General features: G+C 40.8%; 1 protein-coding gene across 2 annotated transcripts; it reads right to left on the bottom strand.

Annotated features, from left to right (window-relative positions):
• KLHL20 (kelch like family member 20) lies at window positions 1–25,199 on the bottom strand. 2 transcript variants are annotated; one of them, XM_026853410.1, is made up of 13 exons: window positions 24,973–25,199; window positions 23,631–23,691; window positions 15,705–16,278; window positions 11,306–11,464; window positions 10,056–10,150; window positions 8,760–8,875; window positions 8,130–8,313; window positions 6,798–6,941; window positions 6,468–6,601; window positions 5,643–5,851; window positions 3,944–4,050; window positions 1,837–1,917; window positions 1–1,752 (listed from the first exon to the last, which is right to left on the bottom strand). In XM_026853410.1, exons 2-13 carry the CDS (start codon window positions 23,651–23,653, stop codon window positions 1,722–1,724), a joined length of 1,857 nt encoding a protein of 618 aa, XP_026709211.1. In that variant the 5' UTR covers window positions 23,654–23,691; window positions 24,973–25,199; the 3' UTR covers window positions 1–1,721. The 2 variants fall into 2 exon arrangements, with proteins under 2 accessions (XP_026709211.1, XP_026709212.1); XM_026853411.1 differs by having other exon boundaries at window positions 1–1,917; window positions 24,973–25,198.
• Between the last annotated feature and the right edge of the window lie 42 nt (window positions 25,200–25,241).

The following is a 25,241-nucleotide window of genomic DNA, read 5'->3' as shown; positions in this document are numbered from 1 at the left end:
AGCATAGAAGAAATTTATTAAGATAGCACTATTTATACAAGTTACTCATGCTAGAAAAAAGCATAAATGATACATGTAAACATTTGTTTACAGAATACTTGTTTTCCTTGTAAAGGTGCAAATGATCTTCATATGTAAACACAAGAATACCAACCTTTAGGGGAAAAGGGGCTTTTAAAAAAGTTTTAATGATCCATTTATTACTGTAATTTTTATTATATTCAAGCACATTAAAATCTGAGTTACATTAATCAAACTATGAAGTTAAAGAACTTAAGATATCAGCACTGCCTTTTTCATCTCAAGAATTTACAGTCCTCTTCCTCTTTTAAAAATCAGATTTAGTAAGGTCCAAAGTTATCAGGTGCAAAAGGGCATTCTTTCATACCAGATAGAAATTACAGTACAAACTTATCAGAACCTTTGAGTCTAGAGTCCCTCATTCCTCTCCCCCTACCCTGGGTGCCTCCACAGTCATTTAAACATGACAGTTACTCACAGTGCCAGAAAACAGTCCCCCCCCCCTCCAAGCTCTTTAATGAGCCTCATACCTTTCCCTGCTCTGAACCAACACAGGCAAAGCATGTAAGAACAACTGAAAGGGAGGGAACCATCTCATCAGTGTTTTACAAGATTTCTAAGGACACAGACAAGGGGCAGGAGGGCAGCTAACATGATGCTGGTCTAAGCTTTTTTCAGTAGGAGCTGGCTGCAGGTCTGCTGTTCTAGCGAGAACCTGAGAAGTGAGTGTTGATCTAGGCCAGTCAGAATTAACAGATAATACCTGCATCCCAGCTTCAGACAAGAAAAGATATCTAGCAGAAAACGTGAGAATAAGGTTTTTGTAAGTAAGCAACAACTAGTTGTTTCCAGGTTCATATACAGGGGAGGGGAGAGACAAAAGCTGAAATTTAGTACCATACACTGTACAGTAAAAAGGCATCATTTGAAATCCTTTTCACTCTCACTCTTTTTGGGCATTTCACTGATTTCAGTTCATAGATGAGAGTTCCAGTTCTACTTCTTGCCTCCAGCAAGACTGAAAAGATACTCAGGGCACCCATCCTCATAGCTGTCCTGTACTCTTAAGAGACACCCTAAAACATACCACAAGGGTTGGAACCACAACAGCTGGCAGGACACAGCCCTGCCTGAACCACCAGCTTGTCAAAACTCAAATCACACACGCATATACATATATAAAATACATATATATATGCACACATATATGTATATAAAAAGCCAGAATTATCGCTGTGAGCGATACAAAGAAAATACATGGTACAAATTAAATGAAAAAATAAATATACTCTGTGCACAGAAAAGCTTCTGTGCAAAGGTGGCACCTTGCAGGTCAAGTACTTTTTTGAAGCTCTCTGTAAATAAGGCAAAAGCAATGTTTTCTGTATCACTTTCCTCTTTCACCCACCACACAGCTGCCACATCCACTGCTCACACAGCAGGAGGAAAAGCAGGAAACCCTCCTCCTTGCCAGACTCCCAGCATAGCATGTAGTCTCTACATCAGCATTGTTTACACTACAATAACTTTTACAGTTTGGTTTATTCAAAAATGTAGACTATTTAGAAAAAATATGGACATAAGCAACACCTCTACTTTTGTCCAGCGGTTCCCTGGAGTCTGACAACATGGTCTCCCATTGGGCACACTCTCAAAGAAGTCATTTTTATAATTCCATAGAAAGAGTCACCGGCAAAGAGTTACATTGGATCTAGACTGTGCATACTAGAGCTGCAAAGAGGTCCAGTGTCAACAAGTCTCTTCAGTTTTTGCAGGAATGAGAACCAAGGGGTCTCCCTCCCTCCTGATGCTTACCATATATGAGATTCACAGTGTGTCATTTTGATAACACCTACTCCTCCTCCCAGCCGCCGATAGTTCATCCCACCATACAACCTGCAAAGACAAGGTTTCAGTGGTCACACTGGTTCAGCTCCTTCTTGGAGCTACCATGGGAAAGACTGAACCAGCCCTTGTGAGCACAATTACACCACTGTTAACCTCTGGTTAAAGCAGACAAGTGACAAGCTGGGTAGCAGCCACTGAACATACTTCCAAGGTAAACAGCTGTATTTGCTCATACCTCTCTCAAAACAGGCACTGCTTGTTTTGACACTGCAGTTTTCTGTTACTCAAATAATGACTTGCTTTCTCTCCATCTGGTAACGTGAAAGATAAAAGAACTTTGCAGGCTGTAGCTGACCTTGGGCTACATTCTGGATAACACATGAGCAAGGATAGGTTTGCTACTTACAATTCAACTATTTTATATTTCTAATACTCTAAATTCAGCTGATCCAACCAAGATGTAACACATCCCAAGCACCATCTGTTTCTCCAAAATGTGTTACTGAAATGGTGCCTGTATTTCACATGGAAATCTGAACCCTATAGACTCCAGCATCCTACTCACTTCAGCTGCATATTCCTCTCTGTGTCACTGAAGTTTGCTGGCAGAAACAGAAGAAAGTTCTTCAGACAACTCCTGCCAATGCAATTTGTTAAATCCAAATTGCACTGGAAGCATTTCTCTGTCAGTCTACACAAATAAAGTCGTTCACTGAGCAAGAAGTTCAGCAAACAAAGACGACCACAGATGTTGATCAGCTATATCAAACACAGTAGAAGAAAAAACCTACAAGCTAGTACCTTGAACAACCTTTTATACTTATGTGAATGCTAGCCCAGGCAGTAACTCCTAACTCTAGACATCTTACTACTGTTAATGTCACTGGAGGTAGGTGACACCATTCAGTTAAGGAATATGAAGTAGGTATTACTCTCTACTCAACTTTTTTTTAAGCAGGTCAAAAGGCATCGTCCATAACTCAAACCAGGGGACAATAACTCCACTGCTGCTTATGACAGCTTATCTCATAGGGAAAGGGTTAATCTACTAGTGTTACTAGGCTGGAAGGAATAAGGACATTAATATCTATTCCTCACCCCTGCCAGATTACTAAAGCAACAAGAATACAGATAAGAGCTTGAAATTTAATGCTAATTAGATTTGGGAATGAATACACAGGCAATTGCTTTTAAGTGCAGTTATGACTAGAATAGAAAAAATAGAGGCTCTGCTCAGTACGTGGTTCTGATCATCTATTTCATATTATTTGTCTCATGGAAGATCAGCTGAAATTCTTCTAATTGCTGTCTTGCAGATTTAAAGAGGAAGAACATCATATGAACATGCTCAAAGTGTTCTGTTTCAGCTCCTCCAAAATGATCTGGAAATCAGAGCCCCAGCTTGAAAGCAAAAAATGAGTAGGCTAAATTCTACATCATGACTGTGAGCTCCTTCTGCTAAGGGCAAGCTTAGCTTTACTGGGAAGCAGAAGAGACTCATCCCAAAATAAACAGAAGGGGTGTATCTCTCTCAATGTGGTCCATTTTTCTTGTGTTCAAAAGCAGCACTTAAACCAAACTAGGTTTTGGTATGACCTTTTGCTTGCTACCCAACAAGCCTGCTAAATCATTTATTTTCTCTAGGTCTCAATAACCTACCTATACACCATTTTCCTACCTGCAAAAGATATGAGACTATTCATTAAGTGTTGGTTAAATCTGTTGGGATACTCGGATAGAAAACACTATGGAAAACTCAGTCCCATTTGACTTAAAATGGAGTCAGTGGCTGGAATTCCACCAGAAATCTTCAAGAAAAATGTTTCTCAACTGCCAGTCAGATGTAGGGGTAACATAGATCAATGGCATATTGGGTTATTTATCAAAATGTGATTCTCTTTCTTACACTTTCAAGCAAGCCAACAAGCCACAAGGTGTGGTAGTCAGCATAACATTCACATAAGTTCTTTGCTATGGTGTAGGGCACATTTTAGTCTGGCTGGGACAGCTCCAGTTGGGTGGCAGCAGCTCCAGCTGGAGATCACTATTTGATAGTTTCACAAACTTAAGTTACCTCCATGTGTTAGCATCTGGATCAAACACCTCAATGGTCTTCAAGTACGTTGTGCCATCAAAACCACCCACTGCCATCAGCTGTCCATTCACCACTGCGAGGCCAACCTGCAAAACAACCACCACAGATAGCAGCTACTTAGCTGGGGTGTCCTGAAAAGTCAGGCCATGAAAAGAAGGGTTAAAATGAAAATATTAATAAAAGGATTTAATAACCATGTTTGGTGAAAGACAGTCTGCAGTAGAGGGGTTTTTTTGGGGGTAAAGGTCATATAAAAGCCTAAAAAATAACTAGACCTGAAAAGTTATCTCAAAACAGAGAACCTCTTAAAGAAAAAGCTGAAGATTCCCCTTATTACCAGCTACAAGAACTAGAACTGCTTGAATGATAATAGGCATATAAGAACCTAAGCCTTTATCAGCCAAAACTTACTATGTCCTGCATATTCTCCACTAAGTGTGACATGCGTGCACCAGAATATCTACAAGCCTACAGCCTGAAACACTTAAAATAGAACCATATGTAAGCCCCGGCCTGCTCCTCTCAGGCTGGGGCTTGGACCATCTGTAAGCACCTTGGCCCCCAGCCCTTCCGCTAAAGCACAAAATCACTGAAATCTCAAACATTTCTGTGGTTTAGGAAGACCACGTCCAGTGAAAACATCTTGTGGCATATCAGAAAAGAGATGACAAGAACACAGTGCAATGCGGTCCTTGTTTTGGCTTTGAGGAAGTTAGAAAACTCAGGAGGTCTGCAGATATAGATGCATGTGTTTAGCATTTTCTACAGAAAGCAAACAGAGAAGCAGCTAACGAAAAGGCGATGCCTAATCAGTAACTAAAAAGGACAGTGTTGGACAGTATACTATATGTTTTGAAGATGGAAATACATATTCTCTTGCCTCCAAAACCAGTAGTTGCTCAAATAATGATTCATACTCACCTCACCAGACACCGAAATACTAGCAGACAGAATTAATCCACTCTTTCCTATATAATCCAGTATCCAATGATAAATATTCATAGCATTTGCATCTGCCCCAATATGATGACTACTTCAAAAACTATGTTAATCATTTGTTCACATGTCTACAGAAAGCAGGAAGATTAGCAGTAGATGAGAACATGCTGTCACTCCCCATACTCACAGAATTCAGTGAAGAGAAGCAACACACTAAGTGAAAGCCCAGAAACTCTCTTCCCACACACATCTCAAGGTAATGAAAAGACTTTGCCAGAGGTTTGCATCTAAACATTAATGCTTGCATCATTTCCCAGATCCTTCTTCTGGACAAGTATGTATGTTGACCTTCTAATTCATCCAAAGAAACTCAGGTACTAATTTTGATAGTGTTCTCTAACAGTATAATCATACTAAGCATGGCTACATCACCAATTATAAAACTAAGGACTCCTCTGTTTCAGACATACACAGTTAACTCCATATAAGGGACTAAAACTATTTAAAAAGACCCTCAAATCTGACTCCATTTCCCCATCCTCAGGCATGTTAAACAGCTCTCTGTAGCATGACATCTACCACTTCATTCTCTTGTCTTGCTAAAGAGCTTTGATTTTTTGCAAACACAAGAGAGGTGAAGGTACAGAGGAAGCAAGAGAAAAAACCTCACCGGATGACTCTCTAGCCTATGCTCTCACCACATGATTACATACAGACAAGCAAACCAAGCCAAACTCACTCCACTCCGGCGGGATGTCATGGCCACGACAGGAGACCACTGATTGGTTCGAGGGTTGTATCTCTCAGCACTGCTGAGCTCTGTCGTATCATCTCTGCCTCCCACAGCATATATCATGTCTTGGTATACTGCACAGCCCAGATGCTTCCTCCTTGTTCCCATGGGCGCAATTGTGTGCCAGCGATTCTCCTGGGGATTGTAGCGTTCCACTGCAGAGGAAATGACATACCTTTGGACAACAGGGTTGGCAGGCAGTGGGGGCTAGCACTTTTATACCTGCATCCAAAGTACTGCTCAATCTGTAAAGACACTACAATTTCCACACACCAAAAATACAATGAACCAGTTTGTCATCTCTCACTCCAATGCTTTTCTTCTATAGAATGCTTGCTATTAACTCTCCTGTCTCCACCCTACAGAGTCAATCACATACAGCATCTTCACTCAAGGAGGAACTGGCAGTGCTACAAACTGACCTGCACCACCATCTTGCAGCAGTTTTATCTTTGACACCTTCCTTCCTACAGCAGAAAAGAACTAATGCAGGAAGACAGACATGCTTGCAAACTGTTATGCAACTGATCAAAGTACTGTATTCAGGACACACTGCCAAATGCAGCATCAAGAAAGAAAAAACCCCACACAACCAGGTAATGGGGCTCACAAGTCTGGAGAGTGAATTACTTTATGAAAAAAGTCACATTTAAAGAAGAAAAAACCACCATGAACTGATCATTAAGATACTCAACAGCCATCTGGGGACACTATGGACAAACAGGACCATGACAAGTGCTGACTGCAATTAAGGGACAGCAAAATACATACCAGTATTGAGAGGAGAAGTTCCGTCAGAGCCTCCCACAGCATAAAGGAAGCCCCCTAGCACAGCCACTGCAACTCCCAGGCGCCTGGTGCTCATGGAAGCCACTCGAGTCCATTTGTTTTCTTTGGGATCATACCTGGCAAAAAAGTGAACAGGGAACCTTAGTAAAGCGTTGACATGTTCACAAAGGGACAGGAAGACTGACCTTATTCTCTCCAAACAAAAATCCCCATAAGATTTGTACAGTACTTGCCTCCTCTCCAGCTCATGTGCACTTTCTAAGATACTCTCTTCTCCCTGTGCCCACTTTTTATTTTTTAATTAAAACGTACCTTTCCACAATGTTGAGGCAAGAGACACCATCCTGGCCACCCACAGCGTAGAGGTAGCCTCCAAGAACTGCTACTCCAACACTGGTCCTGCAGGTACTGGTGGGGGCTACATCACTGCTCCACTGATTGGTCTTTGGATCATACCTAGAAAAACACAAACAGCACAAATTGCTTGTCTAGGTATGTTTCAACCTTTCACAAGCTTGGGAACTACTAAGGCAGCGAAACGTGCCTATCTTGAGCTTAAACTGCAACACAGCTATTTTGTAGGTTGGATAAAAACCCTGAAGTGATATAATGCATCCAACACATGTTATTCCAGGGATGTTCAAACTGCTAACTGAGATGATTCAAACTGAAGATCAAAGGTTCAGGTTCATAAGAGAGCAGGCTACCAGGGACTGGCTGACATGGTAACTTCCATCTATGCAAAGAGCAGCAGCCAGGGTTACTCTGCTATATGTTCTCTGCACTTTACACAAGAACTCAGCCAACACTGGAAACTGTACTTCAAGATTATAAAAATGAAGGAACCAGATGGACTTGGGAATCCAGAGACTAGGAAATACGGTGCACAGCAGAAAAGTGCAGGACATGGGACATGTAAAGCTAGGGTCATGATTTGGGAAGCTGGGAGTATGCAGGGAAATATATGGGAAGAAGGGGAGGCTTGAGGAAGGAGGAGATATTTGTATAGCTCATTGGACTTGTTACAGGGCCGAGATTCAGAGTACTAGGAGTGCTTGAGTCATGTGGCTTTTAGGAATGGGGACTGCCATATGCAGCTCCCAGAAATAGGAAGCCTGGTAAAGCTTTAAGTCTTTCACAGGTCTAAAACTGACCTATTTTCCTTCTTCTGTATAAGTGCCAAGGTTCCTTAATTCTCTAGCTACCACTCTGCAATAAAATTCCATGATCTTTCCCTCAATAGCTAAGAAATGCTTACTGTAATCTCACCTTCCTCAACAATGCTAAAAACAAGCCAGCAATTGAGAAGAAGGTTAACTAGGACCATCATTCCTCCCATCAATTATATGCAGACCCATTTCTTATTTATGCCTTCCTTATACCAAAGCCTATGTCTTGTCTCATTAAGCTGGGGATAACATGACACAAGCTGTTATGCATGAAGTCCTAGTTCAGCAGTAAGCCAACACAATATTGAAGGGGTATGCAAGGGAGGAGAAAATGTAGATAACATGTTAACATAAAATTTCAGATTTTCAGCAGAGAAAGAACACAGCTGACAAAAGGAACTAATTTTTAAGAGGCTGCACCCAGGTTTAAACATTCAGAGTTCACATTTTGCACACTGGCCTTATGGAGACCTACCTTTCTACACTGTTAAGATAAGAGGAACCATCATGGCCTCCCACAGCATAGAGGAGGTCATCTAGAACACTGACTCCAACGCCACAGCGTCTTTTGCTCATGGAAGCCACCATCCGCCACTCATTGGTTTGAGGGTCATAGCGCTCAACACTGGAGATTGCATCCCCACTACACCAGCCCCCCACTGTAGGAACCAAACAGAAGAAATATTGTCATAACACCACACTGAGCTCACATACTGTATATGCACCTGGTATAAATATTCCCTCCAGACTTTGTCAGCCTTAACCCAGTAGCCCCAACTCTGAGGATTAATACAATACAAGTTTTAACATAGTGCTTAGAGATATGCTCTAGCTGGGAACTGTCAAGTGTTAGGTCAATGGTTGGACTGGATGATCTTCAAGTCTTTTCCAACCTAGATGATTCTGTGAAGTTTGGAAGTACTGTGGTGTTTACAGCACCAAAGAAATCACACAATTAAGAAAGTGTAAATTAACTCAAACCTCCAAATATTACTACACAGGTCACTTCAGAAATACGTTGTGAAGACTGGCTTTACGGGAACACTACCATCAGAACACCCAGACTTGGAGTCTCCTGACCTAAGCTAGTAGGAGGTATACATACCTGCAAAGAGCACTTCTCCACAGCGGATGGGTTTGCGTGGTCTAGTTCTTGGTCCCTGCATCAGTGGCCGCTCTTGGGGCAACAGCAGATAGTTTTTAGCTTCATCCACTAGATCCCTGTGCAAGACAATAAAATATTAATTCCCAAAGTTCACTTGATTCCAGTCTCAGGAGAAGGTACAAATCAAAACTGATGACAAGAGCAGTCAACACTAGTCATGCACTTTGGGTATTCACAAATCATGTAAGTGCACGAATAGCTCTAGTTAAAACATACACCGTCACCTAAATACTCATCAATTGTTTACAAGTCATTTACACAGTGACAGCAGTAGACCAGTATCAATATTTGGCCAGAGTTAATAACAGATATTGCTTGCTATAAAGACTGATAAAAACTGACAAGAGATTTATCAGACTTACTGTGCAGAAAAAAACAACTCAGTCTGCCTCAAGCTAAAACTTAACAATCAGTTGTTTTGTCTAGGAACAAAACAGGCGTTGAAAAGCACACAAATACATAATACACACACGACCAATAGATGGAGATAGTACCCTTCTGATGATTATTTTCTCCATCAGCTCTGGCCAGCTCACACTGTCCATCCATTCATGACTTGCCACCTGGACTAATCCTAATATTCCAAACCCTTGAATAAAACAAAAAAGAAAAAAAAAAGTCCTCCTTCCCTCTACAAATATGGAATTCCCCCAGTATGAATGTTTATTCAGGAAGAATAGTTTAGCCTAACCCCTGAACTTTTTTACATTAAGCACAACAGAAACTGTGTGCTTTACAGAACTCCATAGAACCAGAAAGGTGAGACTCATACTGTAAGAGGAGGAAATGACAGTTTCCCTGCACTAGCTCTGTGGGAAATAGCAGTCTAATCCCGGAGTCTGATTCAGTTGTGCAGACTTTTCACATAGAAAAACTATTTTAAGTCCTAATGAAATCATCAATGCCATGCAAGTGGTAAGCTGTAATGAAAGGCCATGACTAGAGCAACAAAAAAAAGCAAAATGGAAAACAATACACTGAAGGGAATTTTACCAACAGTCAAACTGTGCAAAATTCTCCATTTCACTGAAAGCTTAAAAGAACAAAACACACTTCTAGGGCACACTATTGATTATTATGCAAACAGAAAACACTTTTTCTTGCCTCTCTCCTCCTCCCAATTGCAAAGGAGGAAACTGTGAGATTATCACCCATTTAACACTGGCAAATCAGCACAGTTTTAGGGACCTGATGCAAATACAAAGAAACCCAATTCTGTAAATCAGTGAGATTTACCGGCATTCCTCATCGCTCTTAATAAGCGGATCAGAACCCACTGTACCCACAAGGAACTTGGGACTCAGCAGGGGTAGGCGGACATGCTGCAGGACCTAAAACACAAAACGTATAAAGATAAACCACATACACCCACAGAGATGCAAGAAGCCAAATGGAAAACAATAGCGGCTAACACATTTTTACAAAGAGTTAATAATTCCTCTGGGAAACACACACCATCATTTACATATCCAAACCCTGGCATTTTAGTTCAACACAGCTCATCTTACAGTACCTTTCTTTCCCTTTTCGATATACCAATTCAGATACTCGGCAAAAAAACAGTCTTTGAAAGAGGACAATCCACTGAATCTATTAAGAGCTGAAAACAAGGTCACAATTGAGAACTTTTAAAAAAATTACAGATATTAATACACTTTCCTGAAACACTAGTTTAGTTAGAAGTTTTATCAACCATTTAGATCTCTTAAATGTGAGTGGTATTGTGCAGTAGATGAACAATAACAAATAACATGACTTTCACAATGGCTTAGAATTTAGAGGCACAAGCATGAGGGGCCTAAAAAGGCAAACAGTTTTAAGAACATTAAGAGCTACCTTGAGAACAGTAGGTTTTTCTGGTTTGGTTTATTTAAAACAATTTTCAAAAGCTTTCCACTAAGTAAAGTTGCATTTAACATCTATTTCCAAAGCAGTAACACTGAGGCAGGCAGACTGACTCTCACTTTTGATCAGAAAGCCTGAGACTTCAGAGGCTTTCCGGCTGACAGCTTTGTCAGAATGGGTACTTCTCTGTGAAGTGGCTTGGCTCAGATGAAGCACTGTATTTCAACAAAACCATTCTGACAACCTCCAGTATAAGATCATGAGGGCTGAGGCATAAATCAAAAAACAGAGCTTAAAGATACATCGCAAACGAAGACATGCTTTTTTTTATCCACTATTTTTTTTACACAACACTCAAAGTAATTCAGACAGGTTTGTCTGGACAGACTACTGGAGTGATCTAGTTTGGCAAGTCCTACCTGGAAATAATTCAACAAAGCCCCTATTGAAGGCTCTAGAGAGTACATCTTCCAGCCTAGACAAAAGGAAAGCACAAGCTGCCTAACACAGGAGGAAGTCAGAGAGAATTACTGTGGCTTTGCATCCATTCAGAACTGTGACACTGCTGTGGCACCACCATCAGCCCTCATTACTCTTCCCCCAGATAAAGCGGTCTCAGGTGTTACTGTACTCAAGATTACCTGTGGCAGCTGGGGTCTTCTTTCTTGAATGCTGTATTTCACCCAGGCCATCACTGCATTGAACACCTGCTCTTCACTGCGAACATTTAACTCATCACTGGATATAATGTCTATGAGCTGATTGGCAGGAAGCAGCATGAATTCCTCACTCTCCATTACCTGGTTAAATGGAAAGAAAAAACAAAAAGAAAGTAAGGACAGTGGCCAAAGCACCACCAGAGCCATTCACCACTCCAGCACTTCAGTGCAATTCAAAGGGGAAAACAGTCCACTTGAATTAGAGTCCAATGGGCTAATCCAGTGATGTGCCAAATACCCATCAGTTTTGACATCAATACATGTGAAGGGTTTGCCGCAGAGCAGAATGTAGACCCTAGCAACACAAAGACACTTTTAGATGGGGATGCAAGTGAAAGGAAAGTTTACACAAAGTTTTTGTACGACACTTTTAAAGGGTTAAGCCACAGAACACACTGATCAGGTTTTAAAATGTAGGAAAAGCAAAGCCCTTCTTTAAAAAAATCAGTTCCTTGTTCACCATGTGTAATATATAAAGCAGAAATAAAAATGCTACAGAGGTGATAAATACATGACTGAAAAGTGGTATCAGAATAGAGGCTCTATTCACAAGAAATCCAAAACAGAGCACAAAAATAAGTCTCACAAACAGGTTACCAGAGGCATCATAGACCACAGAAAGTCTTCCTGAATGCCGATTTCTAGCAGAACAGAAAATACTTCAGGAGAGGGAGATGAGACTCATTTGATCCTGCCTTGTTCATTTGCTCTAAACATATACATAGAGTATGCACAAGTCCAGATGCACTTAAGAGGGAATCAGAGCCTCCTAAGGCCCTAAGGACTGATCTCTTGTAAAAAATCAAGCTACTAACAATCTGCAAACACATTAATTCCTTCAGTACCCAAGATAGCAGCCACTGGAGGAGTACTCACACCAGAGTACATGTGAGTCAGTTTGCAATTGCCTTGAGAGGTTACAGAGCTCATGCTCAACCACATCTTCTGCACAGATACCAGGTAGATAGGAAAGATGCAAGAATCAAAGAGAACTGCAGAAATGGTTTGATTGGTAACTGCCTGCTTGGCTTCCCTATAAGCATTCCCAGTTTGTAGCCTGTAATCTGAGAGGTTCAGTGACATTTGTGACCACATTAGAATTCCATGACTGACTTTATGATTTGCAGCACAAATTAAAGAAAAATACATTCTTTGACATGATCACCTCATCAGTCAGCTGTGCAGTCCTTTTAATTACCTAAAGAAATTACTTAAGAGCCCTGAATAAATACACAAAAAATTGCCAAGTTACTGACAACAGAAAATATTGTGAAAAAAGAACATAACAGACAATGAGATCAGTTACCAAACTTTGGTTTTGGATCCCGTGGGTTTTCAGAGGCACTAAGAGCCACAAAATTTTAGCCCACACACTTCTTCAGCCTTAGAGTAAGAACTGGGTAACCGTCATTAAAGATTGTTATCAGCATTTTTCCACAGTCTCCCTCTCATCTACATAGACTAGCTTATGTCTAAACTTTACCCTAACAGTTTGTAAATGCAGCCTCAGACTCCAAAAACAGAGGCTCTGGAAACTAATGAGTCATCCAGACTCTCCCCCCCACCCTCAGAAAACCCAATTGCATAGATGGCCTCACAAAACTCAAAGTACTGGAAACACCTCTGCAAACCAAGTTATTACTACTATGCAACTTGTTAGTTTACACAGTAAAACAAATAATTATTTAAAACGCTTTAGCTTATTTTGGCTTAATTATCAGGACACTAATAATTACCTGACTAATACTAATGGTCTATTTGACTGACTTGATTACTAAAGAAGAATTGGATGGGCTTCATTTCCTCTGCTTTTACATTACTGCTTTTACAAACAGATAGAATAAATGTCAGTATACAATATGAAGTGCAATTTTTGTTTGTTGATAGAAAGTACAAGTTGTTCATCCTTAGGTATATTGTTTCCCTTCACACAGATGTCAGATGAAATAAAAAAATACAAAGGCTGTTCTTGTACAGGAGAGTTGTTAATAGAACCATTTCACATTACATGCACAAGATTCACTAGGGGTTTTAGGCGACAAATTAAATTGAGGGGAATGGAAAACTTAGAAAAACATTTTACCAAGAAGTTAATGATGTAATGCAGCAATACACATAAAAATTAATGGAACTAGAGGTTAGCACAGCAGAGGACATGAAGCAATTCAAACTGCATTCAAAGTAACTGCATGGGTTGGCCTGATGCCTAGTGCTTAATATTTTACATTGCCATTCAGGAAATTCCCATCTCATTTCTTTTTTCAGCTTGGAGGAATGATGACCATACAGCCTCTGCAGTGGAAGGCACAGTTTTTATCAGTTCTCAGCCTCCCCGATGAAGGATGACTAAACAGTCAAATCACTGATTTCCACCAGGACCACCAATCCAACTCTACAGACGGAAAATAATGGCAGAACAGAATACAATCCTAACAAGCAGCACCACTAAGATTGCCTGCAGAGAAGCAAAAGGAGGATTGTTAAGGATGAAGAGCTGCAAAACTCCTAGGGCACTGAAAGGGACACCAAAACCTGCCCAGGCCAAAGAAATAGTGCTCCAATCTAAGCAATTGTTTTCCAGAGGCCATGATTCAGTTAAGTCGGTTGTAATTTGCATCATCTTTGGAGGAGGAAACTGTTTTCTCAAGTCCAAAACTTTTGCATCCTTTAACAGGGATAAGGAAGACAGAAAGCTGTCTTCAAGGGACTGCAAAAGAAAAGAACCCCATAGCAAGCAGCTATTAACAGCCAGCTGCATGTATTAATGCTAAAACATTTAAAACCAAAATTTTTACACTGTTAAAAAGTTTAGAGGCTTGTAAGCATGCCCTACTCATGTAATAACAAGAGCAGCACAGATCTAACCATTAAAACGACCAAGCACTGAAAATAAACGACCATCTGGTTACCATCCAGCTCCCAAAAAAATGTGCAGAAGAAATGCAGAACAAGCACAGAGCACATGAAATGGCCAGCTAAAATGTTGGACTTCTGCAAAATCACCAAGTTCTACAAAAAACAAGCTCTCATCTTAAACAGCAAATTCTGTTTTCTAGTCTTTAGAGTTAAGAAAGATGCATATAATTTCAACTTTTAGAGCAAACTGATGTCATGTGTCTACAGTTAGATATCAAGTATTGTCTTCAACATGTGCAAGAGTCAAGTTCCATTATGTTTGCTTCTGCTCGTATTTTTCTTAAGTACTACCTGACCAAAATAAATACAATTCAAATCTGTTTACTGCAGGGGAAAAAAGTCAGCAAGCTGCAACCAATCATAGCACTTAAATACTGCTGCTTCCCTGGGGAAGCTAAATTAGCATCAGGAGTCAATACTGGACTTACTCCCTTTGGAAAGGATCTATCTGTGAAGCAGGTGGAAAAAGGAGATTTCTCCGCAGCAGGCTACCTGTTCCAAGGGACAGAAGAGTGAAGTTTCTGGAAGAGGTAAGAAACACATCCCTCTAGCAGAAGAATAGACTTTCATGCCAAGCACACTCCTAGAGAGTAGCTGCTTCCAAAACATAAGAAAATTTTTACCCTTCCAATCACAGTTCAAGAAAGACACCACTTATGTGTTGGGCTCCTTTTAGCATCTGGGTGTAATAGTTAAGTAAAGACCCCCTCAGACTACTGCTCACAGATTCCTTAAATTATTAGGCTGATCATTCCCTGAACCAGTTGCTGGCAATTTTTCTTCCCCAAAAACCCATCTAGGAAGAATTAACAAAGGAAGGCACTTGAGTTGATAAAGGTCAGCTACAAAATTACACATCTGCATTACTTTCAAACAACTTGTGCATAACATGATGCAAAAGCCTAGTTCTGCTACAGGAAGGGAACTGAAAACTCCATTGAGGCAGCTGTATGCTCCCCCATACGTCCAGTTTTCCAGTCCCTAAACCCAACATCAATTTCTTTTGGTTCTATTGATATACTGCCCTTACTTTAACACCTGTCTCCCCTCCAATCGTATCAAATTCTGAATACTTCTGAAAGGGGAGTGGAACATCACAACATTGTGCAGCCACATCTGATTCAATGCCAAACTCCAACTACACCTGCAGCCTTGTCTTCCACGTAGCGTGCCACACAAGTTAAAGAGAAGAAATGCTAGAATCATATACAAACCACCAGTACACAGTTCCACAAGTACCTCTTCTCTTTCTCCCCCACCTAACAGCTGGCACCCATCACTATTAAGGCACACAGCAGATGTTAAGGCAGGATTAGGAAAGAAGTACAAAATGAGAGCTGCTCAAAGCTCTCCCAGGACACGTTCACACATTTTACACCATGACTCCAGCACACTAGCATCTTACCTCCTGGAAGTTATGTTGTGTGAACTTGTCAGCAATCCTCAGCAGTTCACGGCACGAGTGAGTGTCAGCAAAAGCTCGGATGCCCAGGCAATTGGACGGGTCCAACTGTCTCTTAAGGAACTCGCAGCAGGCCTCCTGGATCTCGGCCAGCTGGAGAAGGCAAGCGGCTGGCAACAAGGTCTGGACATTTCCTTCTTCCACAGTGATCTGAGAGGTGTACGCAAAGTCAATCAGCAGTTCCATGGCCCTTTCGTCGATGTCTCTGATCACCACTTCTGTCTGCCGAGACTCTGCCAGCTCCCCAGTGAACATGGCTCGGAAGTAAGGGCTGCAGGCTGACAGAATCACCCTGTGGGCATAGATCTTCTTTGCACCAACTACTAGCACCACATCACACAACTCCCGGTGCTTCCGAAGAAGATTGATGACTTCCAAAGTTTGTCGAGGGTGCTTGTCAGAGATGTAGGGCATGCGAGCAGGCTGCGGCACCCCTTCTGGCAGCTTGTTAGGATCTCCGAGAGTGCAACGGCTAGTCACGTCCATTACGGTCTCTCCTGGTCGAGTACTGGTACACCTGCAGCAGAGGAAGCCATAAGATAGGGCCATCATCAACTAATCTATCACCCACTGTCAGCCAAAGCTCTACAGCTCACACTGATTATGAGCACAAAGCCAGCTGTGCCTGTAACTCTGTGCTGGAATGTGGAAACAAGCACGTGACCACATGAAAGAGCAATCTGTCTCAAACCTAAGTGCACCTAGAAGTAAACAAATGCCAACTTACAACAGGCTTATATTTATACCTTTTTTTATATCCTTTCTATGACACACTGCTGTAATACCCAACTATACATACATGTTTATTAACTGAACTTCGTAATAGCCTTGTGTGGTAGAGAAGTATTATCCCCATTTCAGAGTGACGCAAAATGGAGAAGATTAGCCAACTTGCCCATTGTTACTTGAGTTTTCTTTCACTGATCTGGAGATGGATTTCCACCGCAAAGCATTCCAGCTGCATGATTTAACCAAACTTCTCTGTTTTTTCTACCTACATTTTTGATAGGGTAACTCATCACTGATATCTGAACACACTAAGCTGCCACACAGACTTCAGTAACTTCAAATGGCCTGCAGACTACCATGAGTATCTTTCAGGTTCACAGAATATCCACTTAATCATCACCCTTCAGTTATTTCTGAATTATGGAGGCTTCTGACTCAATCTACCTTTCCTGGCACATTTCGAAAGAAGGTTAATCTTTCCCAGGAATGGCAGACTAAGAACTGCAGAAGGCAATTGGGATTATCAGACCAATCACGAAAAAGTCAAAACAATCAAAGCACCCATGACTACTGGCCTACCAAAAAAGGACGAAAAAATCAAGATTGTAATTTTAGAGATGAGGAACCACTTGAGAAAATATAAACCAAATTTCTGGCACAGAGTAAGAAAAACATCTTCCCAGCTCAACATGCAACATTCTAGCTATCTACTATCCTTCTTTACAAACTTCAGGTACCTTTCCTTTATCTCTTGAATCCCTGAGCAGATGTCAGCTCTGCTGCAGCTTAACTACTCCTCTGTACAGCAACATGACAATGCTGACAAATCATGCTTCCTACCACGTGTGCTACTAACTCAGGAGAACGGGAATGCAGTATTGCCCCCAGCCCTTCTACAGTTCTGCAGGGATGAACCAAGATGACACATCTCATACCTCACTTTGCAGCGATGTCTGCCTACACCCCAGGCTTCACTATCACGTTATGACTGAAAAAAATCAGTGCTAAACAAGAAGAATTAAACCCAACTCTCTTTTCAGCAATTGGACTAAATACGCAGATCTGTGTACATGTAACTGAGACTCCATTTTGCATGTTTCAAGCATATATGAATTTCTGCCACACCATAGACACAATTATTAAAAAAAGATGCATCATCACCAGTGATATATCAATTACTATGAAAACAAAGAAAATACAGGAAACTATCCCTACTTCAAAGGAAAACCATCACTTAGAGCAATTAAAGCATACTGAACAAAATATCAGAACACTGATGACTGAATTATCCAGCAAGTGCACTGGCTGTTGGAGATATACTGAAAGACCCAATACATTGCTATCCATTACCAGCTTCTCTGGTACACTGGCATTTGTGAACTGTCACTAACTCACATTTTGTTCATATTAAGAATTGAAAAGAAATCCAACTTTGCTTTGCCATTACTCAATGTATTTTGCAGCATGCTTGACAAATTAAAAAAAAAACAACTCACATCTTTTCCTCTCATTATTATGTCAAATGCACTTTCTAACCACAGGGAAACCAGCCTCTTTGCAGCAGTTCGAATTATTCACCTGCATTTTAGCCTGTTTTCCCATTCCCCCCGCACCCTCTCCTTGATCATCACATTCCGATATTTCAGACTATTACCTCTTCCTCATATCTTAGTTACACAGATCCAGCTGGGTCCCCCTCTGGGTTTTGCTGCTTTCTCCTGTTCAGCCTCTGCACCTTAAATGACTTGGTTTTTTACCCCTACTCCATCTTTTTTATATCCATCACCATTTTCATTTTCAGACAAATCCTTCTGCTGTTATAATGCCTCTTACTCTCCTCTACTCACTCTTGTCCCTCGCAACCCAAATTCACCTTGTGGGGTTTGACAACCATTTTCAAAGCTCTGCCAACCTCCCCATAAACAATGCAACCAAGCTCTTCTCACAGAAGCATACATGCAGCATATGCAAACAAGTTTAATGGTACCCTCACAAAAACCCCAAGAAACCTTAGCTAAAGATTAATTTACCTAATTGGCTTCTGTTCATACTCCTTAGCAGTTAAGGCCAGAGGGTAAATCATTTAATTCTTCTACCAAGAGATGGAGAAAGGTGGTGACAAAAATCCCCCAGTAGAGTCTAGCCCTTGCTAAGCAAGTCAAATGGATTTTATTGTGCATCAAGGGTTCCAAGGTATGTCATATCAATCCCTGAGAGAGAAAAAATAAAAAAGCTCTACTAAGGCACATGCTACTGTAATAATTTTGGACAGTTTGTCTTGACCGGGCTGTCAGTCAAAGCATCTAAGCACAGAACAAGCATTTTTAAAATAAAACCCCATTTTACATGGGTAATCACAAGAGACAGCCTATGTCCAGGACAGAACCTCCTTGGGAAAGCAGAACCCATGTTTCACCTGCAGACTTTCCTCAAAGATAACCCTCACTAAAACCAGCCCTAAAACAAGATCTCAAACAGCTTTTCAGACTGGCACAGATTCTAAATACAAAAAGATTAAATTAAGGCTATGTGGCCACAAGGAATACAGTGTACCTTGTCAATCCTACCACCCAAGACTCTTTGCTGACACAGAACAATGGGGTAGACCATCTTATGCCATGTGGTTAGTCCCCCAGATTCAGTCCTAGTTTTTCCTAGCCAGGACAGAATAGGGTTTTTCGGCCCAAATGAGATTCTGCTGAACACAGCTTTAAATTAACTGAAAAGGAGTCTGGTTTGTAAGTACTGAAGGCATTCCTGCATTGTTCCATCAGCACTTATCTGAGTGCCTGCAGTGTATCCAGCCTCCTTTCTCCAGGAGGAGAAAGTGCTGGTTAATGATTGAAGAAAATTGAATGGATGGAAAAAAAGAGTAATAATCAAATTAGCACTCCTGATTCATCCATAACTTATCTCTAGGTAATGCAGAAGCTAGTAATCAATGGGCTTGGGAATTTCCATACTGGATCAAACCAGATGCTTGATGTTAAGCACTGTGGGTTGCTGCTATACGCAGGCACAGAAGTGTGAATTAAAAGGACACCATCTGATGGCATGTGTCTCCACAAGGATAATAATTTAACTGCATTATGTGTGCATTATGCATATATATGCATAGAGAATGAAATGATGAGTCAGTATCTTAGAGGTATGAAAGACAGAAGGCAGCACTTGATTCTCACATGGCAGGCTAGCTGCCTCTCCCCACCCCCCCAAAGCTAAGAGCTGCTCCTGAATACTCAGGGTAATTAAGAAGGGTTGAGGATTGAAGAGGAAATATGTATGCAAGGATAAGAGATTCACACTCAACTATGCAGATATTCTGGGATTAGCTTCCATCAAAATGCAGGGCTGGGGAAATCAGCAAATACAACAGGATTAAGAAAGGGCTGACAAAGGATCAGTTTTTGTAGCACACTGCTGAAAAAGTACAAATGGGCGCTGCAGTGTGCCTATGTTCCAAGTCAGCTAAATAAATTGCTCTGCCTCCATTTTATCCAGCTATGCCAGTTCCCAAAACTTTATTCATTAACACAGGCCTCCTCAGAGCTTATAGCAGCTTCTTTCAAAGTTCAAAAAAATAGCTAATAACACATACCTAAGAAAAAATTCTCTCTAATACTGTCATAGAGCTTCTTAACTTTGAAGTCAGTGGCCTGTGTTTTTTTGTTTAAGATAATGTATGTTTTAGCATGAGATTACAAGCAAGTTTTAACACAGTTCAGCAGAAAACAATAGGCTGACCTAAGACCTATGAAACATAACAAGTCTCACCACTCAAAACATTGACTGAAGTCCAAAACCATATATTGCTCTGGTAGATTTCAGTAACAACAGATTTTAGTAGCAAATGAAAATAACATACCAAACCCATAGCAATTTCTGTCAATGCCTTGCTTGGAATTTAACACATACACAAGCAAAACATTTCCTATACTCATTATAAAACTGCTAGATAAAACAAAGATCTTTGATTTGGCCCAGCCAAAGGTGATACCTTCAGCAACAGAAGTGACCATCACAACACTGTCAACTAAATAAGTGGAAATGCTTTACTGTGGCAATAAATACCCTAGGAATTAGTTAGCGAAAAGTCTGATTATTAGTAAAAATACCGCTGATTACTTTTCTTACCTAGCCACCAAGGTTTAGGTTCTCAATGAAGTTGAGTTATATAAACAGATAAACCTGACCGCAATATTATTTTACATTACTTAAAAGGAAAACAGAGATCTGGTGTGTATGTCCCTATCTACATTGTTTAGTTTTTCACTGACAAAGCCCAGAACTCAGTTTCACCAAGAATGAGGATGTCCACACTCTGAAAAATGAGGTTGTTACTGCTGGAATCTTCCAAAACCTTCCACAGCCTTTTGCAGTTTGCTTTGGGCAAGAGCTATGTCCAGGCAACTAGTTAACTTCCTCAGTGTATGCAAGGGCCCCAAGCGCACTATCAGGACCTGCAGCTCCTCTCCCTCAGCAGGGTCTGGCTGTGCTCAGGCCAGCTCTGATGCAGCACCACTGCATGAGAAAGAGACAGCTGGGCCTCCCCACTTTGCCTGGGAGCTGCTCAAGCCCTTGTGCCTGGCCTGAGCTATGTCAAAGGCACATTTGCACCTGGCTGTGTACCTCATGACACTGATCTGCTGAGCTGGCTTCTTGGCTTAACCTCAGCCTTTCCTCATCACTACACACTTGCCTGATGACTGGACTCTTGACTGACTCCAGCCATGAGCTCTGCTCTGCCCTCCTTGCTCGGGTACTGAGGGACTATGCCCTTCACTGGAGAGGTCCCCTCTGCCTTGCTTTTACCTTCAGCAAAACAGCATTCTCTTGCTGCTCCTGACAGTGAGAAAGAACAGTCTGCCCCAACTGTCACTTCATTTCTAATGCAGAATAAATCCTGATTAAACATCAATGCATTTTCTCTACTATAACCTTGACAGGAATAGCTGCAAGTCCTTCCCTGCTCAAATTGTATTTCCCATCCTCTGAATGCTGTACACACTTTATACCAACTCTGCATGTTTACTAACTAACAGTATTGACTAAGTCTCATTCCCCTCTTCTTGCAGTATCTAACAGGACTCTTGCATGTGGTATTAAAACAGCTGCAGAGCCCCGAGTAGAAGGATAAAAGGAAGGGCTCTGCCATTTGCTTAGCTGGACTTCACTGGAAGATCTATGAGCCTGAAATCCAATTGGGAACCTTTTATAATTTTCTGTTAAGACACACAGCAGAGTAACAAACAGAAATTTTAACAATCCACACAAAGGCCCCTAAAACATGCAAGCCTATACCAGAACTGAAGTCCACAGCTCACGACAGAGCCACACTTTCAGGCTAGACCGCAGCAACACAATACATCCAGGCACAGAGATGAGCTGAAAGATTAGTTCAAAAGTAAAGCCATGTAAGTGTATCAAACATGTTATCCATGTTCTACCCTGACTTGCCAGAGAGGGAGGGAAAACAAAAGGTACTAAAAGGTCTGGTCTGCATCCATTATCCAAATAAAATTTAAAAATAAAAAAAAAGTCTGAAGTGCCAGGATTAGCACTACAGTAGAAAACCTCTAATTCTTCAGCCCTGTGATGCTGCCCATAACTAAAACTACCCAGTTTGAGTGGCAGACAAGAGCTTCTGTGATAGCAGGTCAAAGGCCACAAACCCACAGATGACACAGAAACTTCAGTACTTAATTAAGTCTGCCTCAAGTCGACATGCAGAAAACAGAAGACAAAAATAAATTTAGATCCTTTATTTTTCCAATAGGAACAAGAAAAATAAGAAAAAACAAGAACACAAGTCAAGCTAGTCAGCAATATTATGTCATTTTGCAAAAACATTTTGATAACTAGAATACAATATAAGAACCTGAAAAGCTGTGGTTTTACATTGCTTAAAATTTAAACAGTCTCCATTGTAGAAGACTACGATGGAAGAGAGTTCATCTGCTACTTAATCCGTCTTGGAGAAAGAGGAGCTCACTGTAAAAGTCACATAAGGCTCCTCATTGTCTAAACCACATTTATCTTGGCAAAAATATTGAACAACACATAACTCCAGTGATGCCCATATCATGTCCCAAGGTTTACACATTAGCTTAACTGAAGCAGCAGCACAGTCTTTTTTTGCTGCGCTTGAGGGGTTCATTTAATTAAACAACGTAGTGCCACTTGTCAAGGGTTTAAATGACTTTTTATTACTTAACTCCTTCCACAACACAGAACACAGGCTAATGGTTTCTGCAAATGCTATAGCTAGAAGTGCTCTATGTATTAATCTATGGTTAAAATTCTTTGGCTTGTCTTACATGACTGTTTATAGAATTATCAGTAACAAAGGTTCCCCCACTTTCAACATCCTAAAGAGTGCAGACAGACTAAGCAATTTGCATGAGGTTTTTTTACTGCATTTGGAGGTGTAGAGCTTCAGGAAACTCTGCTTCCACACAGGCTGTATCACATACAGAAATTTATCTGATGGTAAGTTTTGCCATGGGATTGCCATTGGACAGTGAAAAGCAACTAGAACTAGCAGACAATCCTGTTTGCAAACCTGTCATTGTGCTGATTTACTGTGACAATTTTTTTCTCTATGTAACAGATAGTGTTTCTGACATAACCACAGCAAGAACTCCCCTGAATTAAACTAAAGCTTCATCTTCACCCATTAGAACTGAGGTAGCTGCCATCCATAATTAGAAAAAGAAATCTTTTCACCCAAGACCTCACCCCATCAAAAGGGCTAAAGTTCTTCAGTTAAGGGAAAAATAATGCCCCTTAGAAATCAAGTTCAAATTTATTCCCAGCAGTTTCTTTCACACAATTTGAATACTTAAGTAATTAAATACTGTATTTTAAGTATGATAGTAAATGGGGGAAGTAGGAAGTGGGGATGGAGAATTATAACTTGTCTTCCTAACAGCATATTCATTTAGAGACATCTGGTCTTGTAAATACTGAAAAATTAAATACATTTAAGGACTACAGATGAATGGTTTATATTCCAATTCTCCTAGCCAGGCCTTTAGAAAAAAAGAACAGAAACATTTAATGGTCTAGGCACTTATGAAACCAACTCACATGATTTATCATATTTGGATAAGAGAAGAACAATTGTTTTTCATATCTTACCTGCGCATTGGCTTTCCGTCCATGCACTGTGAAGAGAAACCTTCACCCTACGCTTCAAGACCTGATCCAAAAGAAAAAAAAAAAGGTGATATTCTGAAGCAAGAGAACCTTCTTTCCTATCTTCAGTCTGGCTCTAGAACAACAGAACTGACCATATCCACGTACTAAAACACTTTCAAGCTCTTACCCAGCCGTAAGATTCACAGCCTAGATGACCGATGTCTGGATTGCAGAGAATAAAGCAGAAGAAAATATCATCATCATTAAAAGTAATTTCACCACAGCTGCATAATGATTCTTTAGACAAGTAGAACACATGCATCATAAAGTCAGTAAACTGTCTGCCTCCCCAAATCGTTAAAATTGTTCTACCATAGGAAAAAAACATCTCAAGTAACAGCGTGCTCGCTCTCACTCCTTGCCCAGAACCAGGAGGTATCTCTCCCTCATACATTTACCAGAGATTTAAGGCAGGCTGGCACCTAACAGCACAGTGCTGCTCAACAGCTACACTGGAGAGCCAGAATTTGATGTAAGATAAAACTTGTGTCTGGAAATTGAAGATAACTATGTGCCCCAGAGGTAAGAAGGATACTAATAATGGTATTACATCTGCAAAGATTAATGATGCTGCCAGATGCTCACTACACTTCCACTCCAAATATTAATTTCCTGAGAGGAACAACAGTTGCAAACTGCATAGGCCTTCCATATTCAACCTCTAACTTCTAATTCTAATGTAGATTAACCCTTTTTACAAGAGCATCACTTGGCCAAATTTAATTTTTAATGACTATTCAATTAGGAATAAATTTAATTCAATCACTAATTGAAGCAATAAGCCTAACTTTTTGTTACATATTAGAAAAACAGAAAGGCGTTCTGCTTCCATATTTATATTCACAGACTTCTCCCCATCCAGAAATGAAGTGAGAAGTGGGAAACCAGTGAAACTAGAGGAAAAGCAATGACAGAATGAGACTGAATAACTCTTGAACAGAAGTAGCACTTAAATAGAAATACTTAAATTTAGGAAGAATAAAATCATTTTTGGAGGACTCCTGATTGTTAGACTGGAGCCTTGCGTCCAACCACAAAATATTTTTGGCACAACTGAAATTAGGTTACAAAATGGCTATAGTTTTATTCGGCTACATGAAGAGGCACCTTATTTTATATGCAACATTCTCTAGGCCTACTATCACAGACACACAAACAGAGCTCTTGACCAATTAATGAAAAATAAGCTCAGACTTGCTGTCTGCCACACTTGCCAATTACTCAGGTTCGTACTTCCTGCAAATAAAGCAAAACAATTCCTCCCAGTTAGGGCATCGCATACCGATTTAAATCCACCAAACCTCTCCCCAGCAGCGGGGGTTCCCTGGCGAAGCCAGCCTCCCGGCTGGCCACCGCAACCAACACCAGGTGCCCCACAGCGAAGTAGCATCTCCGCGACTGCACAACACACGCGAAACCCCTTCAGAGCACTCTGCGCGTGCTGGGAAATGTGGACGATGCTATTCTTAGCCCCCTCATCGCATCATATTTAATCCTTTTAAAATCCATGTTAGAAGTAGTGAGAAGAAGAAAAAAAAAAAAAAAAAAAAA

The sequence above is a fragment of the Athene cunicularia genome (genome assembly GCF_003259725.1).
Source record: "Athene cunicularia isolate RWA chromosome 8 unlocalized genomic scaffold, athCun1 chr8_part1, whole genome shotgun sequence".
In the NCBI taxonomy this organism is placed as follows: Eukaryota; Metazoa; Chordata; class Aves; order Strigiformes; family Strigidae; genus Athene; species Athene cunicularia.
This window is presented reverse-complemented; position numbering and strand designations above follow the sequence as displayed.